Raw genomic sequence first — 12,811 nt, forward strand, 5'->3', positions numbered from 1 at the left:
GCTTAAGTGGAGAGGAAATGTTTTGAGAATGATGAGGGCAATGAATGTACAAATGCACTTTACACAATTGACGTATGTATGGATTGTGATAAAAGTTGCATGAGCCCCTAATAAAATGATTATAAAAAGATCAGGGTTGTCCTTGGGCTTTGCTCGTTCATTGTAAGAGGTTAGAAGAATGAGCTGGAAGAAATGAGAGAAAACGTTTGAAACCAAAACTAGAGAGTCAAGACAGAGAGAGAGTGAAAGACCCCATGTGCTTGCTGAACACGCTGCTCATCGGGGCAGACAATTTGGAGGCTCTAGGCATGGTCATTAGTAAACTAGCTGAGAACGCAGGTACAAGGTGCGCCTCGCTTTGACAAAAACCCTTTGAACCCTGTTTTCAGTCCACAACTAATTTGAAGTACTGTAGTCAGCTCTCACAATAGACCACTCACCCCTTTCTGATCTCTAGTGGAAATCCGTCAGTGTAAGTGGATTTGAAATCACTTTATGATGTGGTGCGCCCTACAACTCTGATGAAGACATCAGTGCCTCTCCTACAATTAGAAACGTTTTCATCAGGACTGATTTCGTTTTCATTTGAGCAAATCCCCTCCCTTCCTTTTGTAAAGTTGTAAAACGTTTAAAGCCATTTGACTCTGTCTTGAAAGAAAGAGAAAAACCTGAAGTAATACATCCTTAACTTCAGGGGAGCAACTTGGACCCTAATATGCCACTTGCTCTCTTAATGACTTTTGCATCACATGGGAATTCAGTGGTGTCGTGGGTAAGGGCTCAGTTACAATGGTTCAAACCCAGATCAATGGTTCAAACCCAGCAGCCTCTCCATGGGGCCACAACATGGCAGTCCACTTCTGTAAAGATTGACAGCCTGAGGAGCCTGTAGGGGCAGTTCCTCTCTGCCCTATGGGATCACGGACTCGATGGGATGGAGTTTTGGTCATTTTGTGCTTTTATTTTTGGACTTATAGTATTTAAAATCATTTAATCTTCCTTAACAGACTCCCTTTTCGTTTCATACCAGGTTACTGTGATTTACAACCTTTTATTGAAAAGGTCAACATTTCCCAGGGTATTTTTTTTTGAAACCGACATTTGCTTACCACACACGGGGCACCCAAAATCCAGGTTTTTTCTCTCCGGGTCCTAATTTTAAATTTAAGTTCTTAGACACACTGACATTGATTCTGAATATGCCGTTACAATCTTCCTAAAGTGGAGGGGGAAACAAGAGAGGGAAGAAATGAACGCAGAGAAGATGCGTGACCGAAAACAACTCTGACAGAGACAAACAACCATCTTTCAAGAATTAATTGCTGGCCTTTTAGAGTCACTTACATCTCCGAAGACCCCAGGCCACTTCTCACTGTGGCCAGGCCTTTCAAATCATTCTGCTCGCTCTGTGACCGCTCTCCCGGGCCATCCTAAGCACATCTGTCCAGCTTACATTGTCCCCCCCCCACGTCATCAATCTCCAACTTGGGCTGGGCTTGAGGACTTAACAGCCCAATGCTCTTAGGCCATTATTAATAGACTGAGTCACCCACGACTCCTAGGAGGCTGCTTCTTGAAATGTGTAATTATCTTTCTGACCTCTTTTCAATGTAGATCTAAAATAACTCTTCTTTCCTTTCAGAGGCTTGTGGACTAAATGCACCAGCTCCTTATTACTGCCTTCATTCACTTATTTGAGTCACCGTGACCTTGATACAAGTTCCCGGTCCTGTCTTCTCAGGGTCCCAAGAACCTTTAACAAGAGCCCTTGAAGCACGCAGCCACCTACAGTGGCAGGGAATCGCAGCTGGATGGTGACTTGTGAACTAACACAGGCCTGCCCTCCCCAGCCCCTTCTGCAATCCTCAGTCTGAATTCAATTGATAGTGGACACAAATGTTACCTGGTATTCTTACCTGCTAGGGAACTGATAGCTTCTATAATTAGAAATCTAAAATTGTAGGAGTTTCAGCCTTATAGAATATCGACACCAGGCAGCCACATAGTTCAGCTCTATTTGCCTCTCCAGAGAGAGGCATTTGATTTGATTGGAGGCATATTTTACTTGGATGGAAGAGATTATACTCCGGCTCATTTATAAATCAACAGTGTTTGATTCTTTCTATTAACCTATTTATAATATAGGACAAGATCCATAGCAATGGGACACTGAATGATATGGCAGAAACTGACTATCAACCAGACCGTTTGCCCCTTTCTCCAGAGAACAGCACTAACTCACTGTCCAGCTCCCACACACGGAGCACGGAGGTGCCCTGGTCTACCCAGAAGAATGTGGGGGAAGCACCATGTGCCACTTCCGGGCTAAGGCCATAAGCATTCCAGATAGGGCTGGGTCCCTGTTCCTTTCTGCCCACTGCACAGAGAAAACTCTGAGGACATAGCCAAGGATGGAGATGCAGACAGCAAAGAACCCGAATCCCTGGCTGGTCCTTTAGGGGACAACTGTTCAACCTATTCCAGATGTAATCCACACATTGTATTGTGTGAAGCCACTTAAATATTAAGATGCTGTAGAAGCGATTGTAGCTAGTACTGATTTACTAACTATAAAGAGAAAGGCCACACTGGAGAGCAGTTTCAAGCTCGGACCCTTGCTGTGGTTATTGCTAATTGTCTTAATGGGGAAATTCTGGGCAGCTAGGAGCCGGTGTGAGGCCCCTGCCATTTGTTTCCTAATGAAAAGAATGTGGAAAGCGAATAAAGAATAAAACGTGGGAAAGGGGGAGTGAAAGACAAACTTTGCTTTTGTACATTTTGTTTGTTTGTTTGCTTGAAAATAGGTGATTGGCTGATGCTGATGTGCGTCTGAAGCGGCAATGATGAGTGGGTAGGCTGGGAAAGATGGAAAGGGGGTATTTCTGAAGCTCATAGCTGTACATATCTGGAATCTTCCATGTGACTGTGCTGAAGATAGCAACAGTGGACTGACAGTGGAGTAAGAAAGAAGAATAGTTGGTAATGGGGCCGGACCCTTAGGCCTCTCTATCGGTTCCCTGCTTCATGCCAGTATATTGCGTTCTCGTCTTGGCACACTGGGTTGAAGTCTGGTCCCTCTTCCCTGTGGAGATATAACACCCTCCTCCTGGGTGGGTTAGTGGCCTGTTCCCTTGGATACATCCTTGGATACATCCCTTGGATGTTTTTTTCCCTTCCTTTTAAGTTGGCGACCATACGTCTCCCTGGATTTAATCTGGCCCCTGCCATATTACCTGGACCTCACTCCAGGGATGTATGCATATAGTAGCTTCTTCCCCATGCCCCTTTTGCATTTTTTGAGCTGACCTCAGTGGACAGCCCCCCTCCCCACAGAAGAATTCACTTCAGAGGACAGCACTGAAGCTACAGCTCAGGGAGAGGGATGTGTCTGATGAGAGCACATGGGAGCCAACTAAGCAGAGAGGAAAAAAGAGTGAAGCACACCCTGGCCCACCAAGCCCTGAGGACAATATATCTGCTCAGAGCAGCCAATGCACAGAGAGGACCATAAGGCTGGCCTGACCACGAGACACGACCCACATAGCGCCACGGGGGACAACACTGGAGACACATGGCAGGAATTGTGCCCGCCCTAAGCCCACCACACCGAGGTGAGATGCTGGGGGCATGCAGAGCAGCAAAGGGAGCAGAACAATGAAGTCCCCAGGGAAGGCCAAAAATAGATTGTGGGGTCAGGGCATGGCACCCCATCAGACTCAACTGGAAAACACTCGTAAAGGACACCAAATAGACCATGAACTATTTATAGGCTTTTCTTTTTTCTTTTGTTATTGGCTTTTTGTTGATGTTGTTGTAGCTATTGTTTTATTTTCTATTGTTGCTTTGTTTTGCTCCGTCTTATGTTTCTGCATATTGCTGTCTCTGCATATCTATCTGGATGGGATAGGCAGGATAAACAAGCTGGAAGAGAGAACAACACAACGGGACAACAGTTCTGAGGGGACATGGGAGATGGGGAGGTAGGGGAAAGGAAGTGGTATTAACAAACCCAGGGACAAGGGAACAACAAGTGACCCAAAATCGATGGTGAGGAGGGTGTAGGAGGTTTGGTAGGGCTTGATCAAGGGCAATGTAACCAAGAGGAATTACTGAAACCCCAGGCTGAACATGATAGTGGGACAAAAGGAAAGTAAAATAAAATAAAAAGGAATAATGTGAATGAGGGGGGGGGGGATGTGGAGTGGAGGTCCAAAGCCAATCTGTTAGCAATTGAACATCCCATTACAGAAGAGTCGTGGGGAGAAGACGGGCCAGTTTAAGAGTGCAGTGTAGCACTGATGAAACATACAGCTTTCCTCTGGTTCTTTAATGCTTCCTCCCCCCACCACCCCACTATCATGACCCTAATTATACCTTACAAATCTGGCTAGACCAGAGCATATACATGGGTACAGAAAAGAGCTGGAAACACAGGGAATACAGGACAGATAAATTCTTTGAGATGAATATTGAAAGTAGCCATACCAGGAGGGTAAGAGGAAGGTGGGGTGAGAAAGGGGGACCTGATCACAATGACCTATCTATAACCCTCACCCAGGGGGATGGGCAACAGACTAGGGGGTAAAGGGAGGCATCAGACAGTGCAAGACATGAAAACATAATAATTTATAAATTATCAAGGGTTCATGAGGGAGGGGTAGAGGGAGGGAGGGGAAGGGAGGGGAAAAATGAGGAGCTGATACCAAGGACTCAAGTAGAAAGAAAATGTTTTGAAAACAATGATGGCAACATATGTACAAATGTCCTCAACACAATGGATGTATGTGGATTGTGATAAGCGTTGTACAAGCCGCCAATAAAATGATTTTTTTTAAAAAGAAAGAAGTCTTTGTGATCTATTTTCAGCCTTTCTATCCATCCAGCAGAGATCTGCCTGGTTTAAACAGCAGGGGTCCCTGAAAGTTTTGATAGGAGGTGCTCAACTGACCCTCCATGGTCAACGACACCTGCATTTTTAGCCCAAGAGACAGAAATAAAAATCTTACCCTTCTAATAATATTGGGGTCATTGCACTTTGCCAATTTCCCAGCAAAAAGTTGAACTCCAAAGCTCGCAAAAACAAGCATCAATGTCAGCAAGAGGATGGAGACCTGAAATAAATGGTGGAATCGTTACATGTCTTGTTGAAAACCGTGGGTTCAGATGTACAGGAATACAAACCGGACCTTGCAGACAGCACTGAGTGAAACGCATGTTTTCACATCAGATCCTTTAGCGTCTCCACCCCAGATCCTGCAGCTCATCCTGCTGAAATGTCAAGTCAAGGGCATTAATAACGGGCTTAAAAACTCAAAGCAAATGCATGTGGTTTTCATGTAAAGAAGTGGGCTGAGACAGCTCAGAAATGACTTTGAGTCTTCTGATTTTAAAACCAACTTTGCTCTCTCATCATATGTTCAATAATAATCTTTTTTTCATATTTCCTCAAAATGGGTCGTATCCCTGCTGGCAGAGAGTGGAGGAAAGGCTCAGAGGCAGTGCTTTTCTATGAGGCTGTTTCATGCCCAGGAGCCTGGACATAAAGTGCCGCTTACTCGGGCGCCCTCTGCTGGCTGATGAATCTCAGCTCCTCAAACTGTACCAGATGAATAATCTAAGCACCCATTTCGAATAGACTCATATTATCCAGAAACGTCCTTTGGAAAGAGGAAAAAATTTTCTTTCTTCTAAAATTGGTCAGAAGTAAAACTATGCACAGAGAGTAGCTGTCCTATGGCAGTCCTTTAGTTCCAACTATGGGAAAAGTCAGTGTTTCAGATCTTTTAGCTACATTTATGTGAAACTTTCAGATCACAGTTCTTGGGCTAGTGTTGGTGAGCCCATGCCTCGGACAACATCACAAACTGACTTTAAAATACATTCGAATCAACTTCAGTACAGCTAATCTCTCCCGGAAGTGTGTTTCTGTAAAGCAAGATATTAAGCAAACTTACGTAAATGAATTCGTTTGTTTTTTCCCTCCACAAAGAGGAAGCTCATCAATAATAAAAAGCATCCCTTGACCAGTCCTTTGTAACGCAAACCTGGTGGTGGACAAACCTGTCCTTCTTCTTTTTATCCACAGTCTCCTTCCTTGGAGACCCTAGACCTTATATGTAAGTGTCCATTCTTGTTCACGGTGGTTTCTGAGTAGGGTATTCCCGCACATTACCTTTTTCTGTTGTTTCAGGTGGACTCTCTAGGGCTTTAGAACAGTGGTTCTCAACCTTCCTAATGCCGAAACCCTTTAATAAATACAGTTCCTCATGTTGTGATGACCCCCAGCTATAAAATTATTTTTGTTGCTACTCCATCACTGTAATTTTGCTACTGTTATCAATCAGGTGACCCCTGTGAAAGGGTCATTCAACCCCTCATGTTGAGAACCGCTGCTTTAGAGCCAACTTCTATGCTATGGGCTTTTAGCATCACACAAATTGAGAATGCGTGTGTGTGCCAAATCCATTCACTCCTAACCACATCTGTGGAGTAGATGGTGTTAAGCCTTCTTCTGCTCAATTTCCAGATGGGAGAACTAGAACCCTGAGTGGAAATTAGGGGCAAAAGGCTGGAATTAAAGAGTCAGCAGATGCTCCCTCTAGGGGTTCTTCTTTCCAAAAGGCTTTCTTTTCCATTTACTCGGTGGGTTCATTGAATCAAGCCTACTGGTAAGTCAGAGTACTTATGAGGGAGCCGTGGGGAGGCTTGCAAAACTTATAGGCAACAGAGGCAAACACTGTCAATGCACACAATTCTGCAATAGTGGCGAACCTATGACTCGATGCCTGGATAGACAGGTGGAACAGGTACAGGAGAGAGTGGAAGTATACTCAGAAATATACATAGATCTTCCCGGGGCTATTGATATTTGCACATTTGCCTTGACCGTAACTATATCCATAAATGTTGTGGAGCATGCAGGGACAAAGTTATGAGAATGTCGTAGGCACAATGAACCACCTTGATTGACAGTCGTTGGGCCTGGGGTCTTAGGACCTAGTCTTGGGGGACGTGACTGGCATAGCACAGTTCACAAAGACAATGGTGTGCGATGTATGTTGCTGAATAGGGATTGGAGTCTTCCAACCTTGTGAGCAGCCGTCTAATGCACATTCTTCCCTCCCTAGCCAGAGGAAAGGAAAATGATGACGGGAAAGACCCGTGGACAGAGTTCGTCCAGTGCGCTACTGGACCGTGCGAGCGCCGGTCTCCCAACCCAGAGATCTGCAGAACTAGATGGTTCCTGGCTCCCACCTGCTCTGAAAAGGATCATGTTCGAAGGTCCTGGAGAAACTAGTCAGACAAACAAACAAATAAACCAACGTGGAGCAGAACTCAAAAACATAAAAGAAACCGGGGCTGTTCATTGTACAGAGACTGGTGGGGCTCCCAGGACTACAGCCTGCCCTTCAGGTTTGTACTTGAACTCACTCACTCACTCACATTTTAGAAGAATCAACCACTTTAGATAGAAAGGTCAGCATGAACCCGAGGACAGAGAGCGAGGAAAGAAGGAGGGAGGGGAACAGGAAATCCTGGGGGGAGGCAGGATAAGTAGTGGTACATTGAGAGGGTTGAAATGGAAGCTGTGAAACACAATATGGACAGATGGTTGCATGTAAAACCAATGGTCTACTTTGTCCTCCTTTACCCAAATCACAAGGCAAACTACAGAACAAAACAACCCCGAAAGTACCCACAGTGGCCATGTTGACTACGTGCACTCTCTTGGTGCCTTTGTACCCTCTGGCAATAAATATGACAGCTGACTTACTTGACGAGCAAGCCTCCGCTCGCTCTCGCAGTAGCTACTTCTCAGAGGTGGGTCTTTCTGAACTGGAAGAGAAAGGTCATTGTAACTTACCAAAAAAATCTCCTTGAAGCCACTGAAGAGTTCCCGCACGACCTTCCGCATCTGCGGCACCAGTTTGAAGATGCGGAGGGGTCTCAGGCACCGCAGCACCATCAGGAGTTGCGCTCCAGATTCAGCGGGCACGTTTTGAGGCATCCAGCAGAGAAATATCAAGCTCACCTGGAGGGACGAACAGCATTGCTGGAGTTTATGCCATGTACACCGATTGTCTACATTTCCTGACAGACAACTCACTTTAATTTGCCTTTGGCAGAAGTTCGTAGTGCTATGGAGGATGACAATGAGGAGGTCTCTTAGGTTTTAAAAAAGCTAAAGCCAAGCTGTAGCTTTTCCAGGACACAGAGGGAAGCAGGGTGCCCAGTCACATGCCAGGAGTGGCCGAGGGTGGTCAGTGAGGGGCTGTGTGTCAGTCAGTGCCTTCTCTCTCCTAACTCCCTATACTGGTGGCTCAGCAATGTCGACAGGATGGGGCCTATTTTCATCAAGGTTAGGAAGCCCTGGCACTGTTGTTTTTAATTAACTTCATTTTTCTATTGTTGTAGAAGGAGATATAACAATATTTTCCAGTATGGCCCTTTACACAGACACCATCTAGTGATGGCTGTAACAGTGATCATGTGGTCTGTGCGGCCACTACTCATAGCTGTCACCAAATGCCATCACCGCTTGTGGAAGTTACATAATTCCCTGCCAACTTGAAGATATATAAAAGTGTAGGGGTGGAGTCTAGCCTGTTGACAGTCCCTGGTTGCTGCCAGAGCCCTGAAGACGTGTCCACTGCTGTTGGAGCCACAAGACTTTGCACCCATCGGCCTGCGAGCTTCCTGCATTCTGCATCGTTGCATGTGGCTGTGTGAGTCTGAAGAGAGACTTATGGACTCGTATTGGACTTATGGACTTGATTTGAACTTGGCTGGGATGCTTTCCTGATATATAAAGCTTCTTGATACGAAGCTCTTTATCACACTTATAAGAGTGTCACTGTTTCTCTCGTCAACCTGACCTAATACACCACTGATCCAAATGCTGCACTTCCTAAATAATGATTCCCCCACCAGCCTCCTCCTCCCACCCTGGGTAACGATGAATCCATTTTTGTTTCTAGACATTGCCTAGGCTAGCTATTTCCTATGAGAGAGGTGGTACTATTTTATTAATGATAGGAAACATAGTATGTGCTAACGATCACATTTTTAGTGTGGATATTGTGTCTGAAGATTAATTGACTTCATGTTTTCTTTAACATACAGGAAAAAAAGTCACATTTCTTTCAGACCCTCCAATAGTCTTACAACTTATTTTGACTGAATGGTTGTTATGTGTTCACTCACTGGCTGCCATTGAGTCAATGCCAACTCATAGCAACCCTGGAGGGCAGGGTAGAATCCCCCCTGCGAGTTTCTGAAATCTTAACTCTTTACAGGAGTAGGAATGGCTGGTGGTTTTGAACTGCTGACCAGGGGGATCACAGCCCAAGGCATAACCACCACCCCATCAGAACTTGTGGTCAGCTCTTAGGATGAAGTATTTCGTGTACCGAAGGAATGAGGAGAAAAATCACCTACATTCACTTTGGTTTCCTTTCAATAATAAGGGGAGAGTCCTGGAGGCGCAATGGTTAAGGACTCAGTTGTTAGCTGAATGGTTGGCAGTTTGAATCCCCTCCCCCAAAAGCTGTCTGCTTCTTTAAGATTAAAACCAAAGAAAACCTTGGCGACAGTTGGACTCGGTCATATGAGGGCTATATGAGACTTGACAGCATGAATCACAACAATCCGGAGTTCATCAGTCAATGATACAATTATGTGATACAGTTTTTATTATTCTTTTGGAATATGAGTGACACGAATTCTGGGATGTGGACTAGATTTATTATTTTAGACCTTCCTCGTTTATGCCTTACTTGTACCTGAAGTTGTGGTGGATGCATTTGGACAATGTACCTCTCCATTGCTATTTATAGTGCTTTTTATTTAGATTTTACATAACGCCAACTTATTTGCATGCAATCCACTACTCAAGGATTCAGATATCTAAACCACTCTGACCCACGTTTATGATCCAAATGGCTCTCTTCAAATTTCAGAACCTTTCACAAAATGACCATATTTTCGCAGGAAAGAACCAGAGACTTACAAGGTAGATAAAGATGTCCATTACGCCGCCAAAGTCCCTGATGACAGCCGTTGGAGTGAAAAATAAGCCATCCGCCATAATCTTCAGATTAAGCTCAATGCTCATGAATATCACAAACACAAACTCAGCAATCTGAAAACGGGCAAAAGTCAGATTGGTCTGAACGAACAGAAAAATTGCAGGTCAGGGCTTCTCCTCTTAGCTGTGACCTGAGACGTAACAGCTGTACCTGCAAAGTAGGTGCATGCATGACTCTTCGGAAAGGCGATTCAAACATCATGGAAATGCAGGAGCAGATGGTCACTACAATCATGACCCAGTCCAGGTAAGTAACCAATCCCAGCAAATCACTGCCAAAGACCAAACAAGAGTGAGAAGCACAAATGGCCTAGAAAGAGCTGCTAAGGGTCGCGGTGACAGTGCTATGACAACTCACATCAACGTGATATAAAGCCCAACCACCTATTTCATAGTAGTATATCTAGCAGGAAAATAAAGAGGAAATTTCACAGCAGAAAATAGTACACGAAAGCTCCAAATGTGCATGGAAAACTGAGTTTGCAATGCTTACTAAAGTTGATGGTACTTTGTATTTTTCACAGCTCCTGTGACTGGGTCGGTTTTAGACCTGTAAGAGAGAATGAGCATATATCGAGTCTGCAAGATAGCAAGGTGTGTTCTGATGTGATGGTCTAAACCTAAACCCATGGCAGTAGAGTTGATTCCCAATCACTGGGGCCCTCAGGACAGAGTAGACTTAATTGATCCTTAAGGTTTCTGGGAGCAGACAGCCTCAGACCTCTACAGAAGAGCTGGCTGACTGAGTCCCTGACCTTGTAGGCTAATGTTTAATTCCCAGCATCACCAAATACCTCAATGACCTAAATGTTTCTTTATGCCCTCCATAAATGTCCTGTTATAAAATATGTTACCTACATGTAGGAGGCAGAGAACTAGATGGAAGAAAAGGCAAAAGAGTTCACAGTTGATTTTTCAACAATGAAGAGAGATGTTCCCCGAATGTGCAACACCATTGGATAATTTCTGATGTGGAGATCACAACATTAATTGTTGTCTTTCATTTAAAAATCTTCATCTAAAGTCTTTACCTTATTAGTTCAAGGATATCTCTCACAGCCATTTAACTAAATGCTCCCTAATAAACAGAACTCTTCACTCTGTATTTAACTATATGTAATCTTATGACCTAATTTATATGGACTTTTGTAGCACGGGGACTTAGGACCTTTAGTTAAAAAAACCCATGACCAGTCTTCAGGGGAGCTTCTGACAATTTTCCCCAGCGTCCTTGCAATGACAACAAAATCTTTGTCAATTGTGCTCAACACCAACTGCATTACTGCCAAGAGAAGAATCCCACCACACCCAACGGAGTGGAGAATTAGCGATTCTGTGTTAACATGAAGACCTTCCACAGTGTAATTCGAGATGAAAAACCCCACCTCCAAACTGCCTCCTTCTGATTTGAAGTCATCGTGAAACCTTGGGGAAATTTTCCATGATTCTTACCAGGTATTTTAAATCGTGAAGGTTTGTCTAGAACAGCAAAGAAAAAACCCAAAACCCAAACAAAGAAAACCAACCCAACAGCTGGTCATCCCAAGAGAGCCAAGTCCTAGGTGCTGTCCTTGAGCAAAGCTGGCCCCCCATGGACCAGTAGGTCTTGTCTCTGCTGAAGGGGGAGGCGGACAAATGATCCCAAAGGATCCCTGAGGGCCGCCTGCAGCCCTGAACAAGGATGATAGCGAGGATCGTTTGTTACTGATGACCAACAAGAGATAAACGGAGGTCTCACTACCTGATGGAAAGTCTCCATCCTTCCTGGGGGGGTTCCTAATGAGTTCAGGGACTTTATCTAAAGTTACCATGGACGAAAACTCCATTTCATCCACCGTGGGCCTGCTGAGCTTGGTTTAACCAGCACCCCGGTTGCTGACGATTCTGACTCATGGGCCCCTCACCTGGGTTCAAGTGAGAAGTGGGCTCCATCAGTCTCCAATGGATGAGTTTTCAGAGATAGATTGCCAGGCCTTTATTCTGAGGTGCCTGGCAGTGGAGTTGAACTTCCAACCTTCGGTTAGCAGTCACAGGTATTGGCTGTTCATACCACTCACGGACTCCAAAACACAGAACTCTCATGGTCTACCATAGTCATAGCATTTTAGGCATTTCTGCCTCTTTTGGTAAAGACAGAAACAGTGGGCAGTGGATTTTCTTTCCTTAACCACTGAATGTAAAAGCACTAATCAACTCTTTTCGACTTGACATTATACTAGCATGAAACAAATGGGCTACCTTGACCATACAGGAAGTACCACCTGGAAGAAAAAACAGGTGGGCCTTCCACAGGCCTTAAAATGTTGTATATAAGAGGTCACATATGGAGGACCAAGCCCAAACCCCCTGCTATTGAGCAGATGCTGACTCACGGGGAGTGCTAGGGAGTGGAGGAATTTGGTGGCGCTGTGGATTCATCTGACCTGTGCTAGGTCATTTAGACGTGCTTTGTTTTTGTATTCCCGGCAGAAAAAGATGGACTGAAGAGGAAAATAGAATACGGAAGTAATAAACATATGGGCCCCAATAATAGGCCAAGGGCTTCGCAAATGCGAATTTTCTATAAATGTTAACTACTTGCAGGCTTTATTTGTTCCCCACCTGGTCAGCACGTGTCCGGAGGGGCAGCATGATTAATTAGCGTGCGGTTTACTTTGTGGCCCTAATAGGATCACACGCTCCTCCCCCTGCTGGGAGGGGGACAGGACGGAGGCCACACACCTG

General features: G+C 44.8%; 1 protein-coding gene across 1 annotated transcript in view; it reads right to left on the minus strand.

Annotated features, from left to right (window-relative positions):
• Nucleotides 1-12,811, minus strand: part of NALCN (sodium leak channel, non-selective) — a 440,927-nt gene that overhangs the window by 57,124 nt on the left and 370,992 nt on the right. The window contains exons 20-25 of the mRNA XM_045283767.1: nucleotides 10,581-10,739; nucleotides 10,239-10,359; nucleotides 10,010-10,141; nucleotides 7,865-8,032; nucleotides 5,007-5,111; nucleotides 1,110-1,216 (exon numbers count right to left, since the gene is read on the minus strand). Coding sequence (XP_045139702.1) covers nucleotides 1,110-1,216; nucleotides 5,007-5,111; nucleotides 7,865-8,032; nucleotides 10,010-10,141; nucleotides 10,239-10,359; nucleotides 10,581-10,739 — 792 coding nt within the window. The remainder of the gene's footprint in view (nucleotides 1-1,109; nucleotides 1,217-5,006; nucleotides 5,112-7,864; nucleotides 8,033-10,009; nucleotides 10,142-10,238; nucleotides 10,360-10,580; nucleotides 10,740-12,811) is intronic.

Source organism: Echinops telfairi, unplaced genomic scaffold (assembly GCF_000313985.2).
Source record: "Echinops telfairi isolate 266 unplaced genomic scaffold, ASM31398v2 ScPeMD7_7467;HRSCAF=8505_0, whole genome shotgun sequence".
Classification (NCBI taxonomy): Eukaryota; Metazoa; Chordata; class Mammalia; order Afrosoricida; family Tenrecidae; genus Echinops; species Echinops telfairi.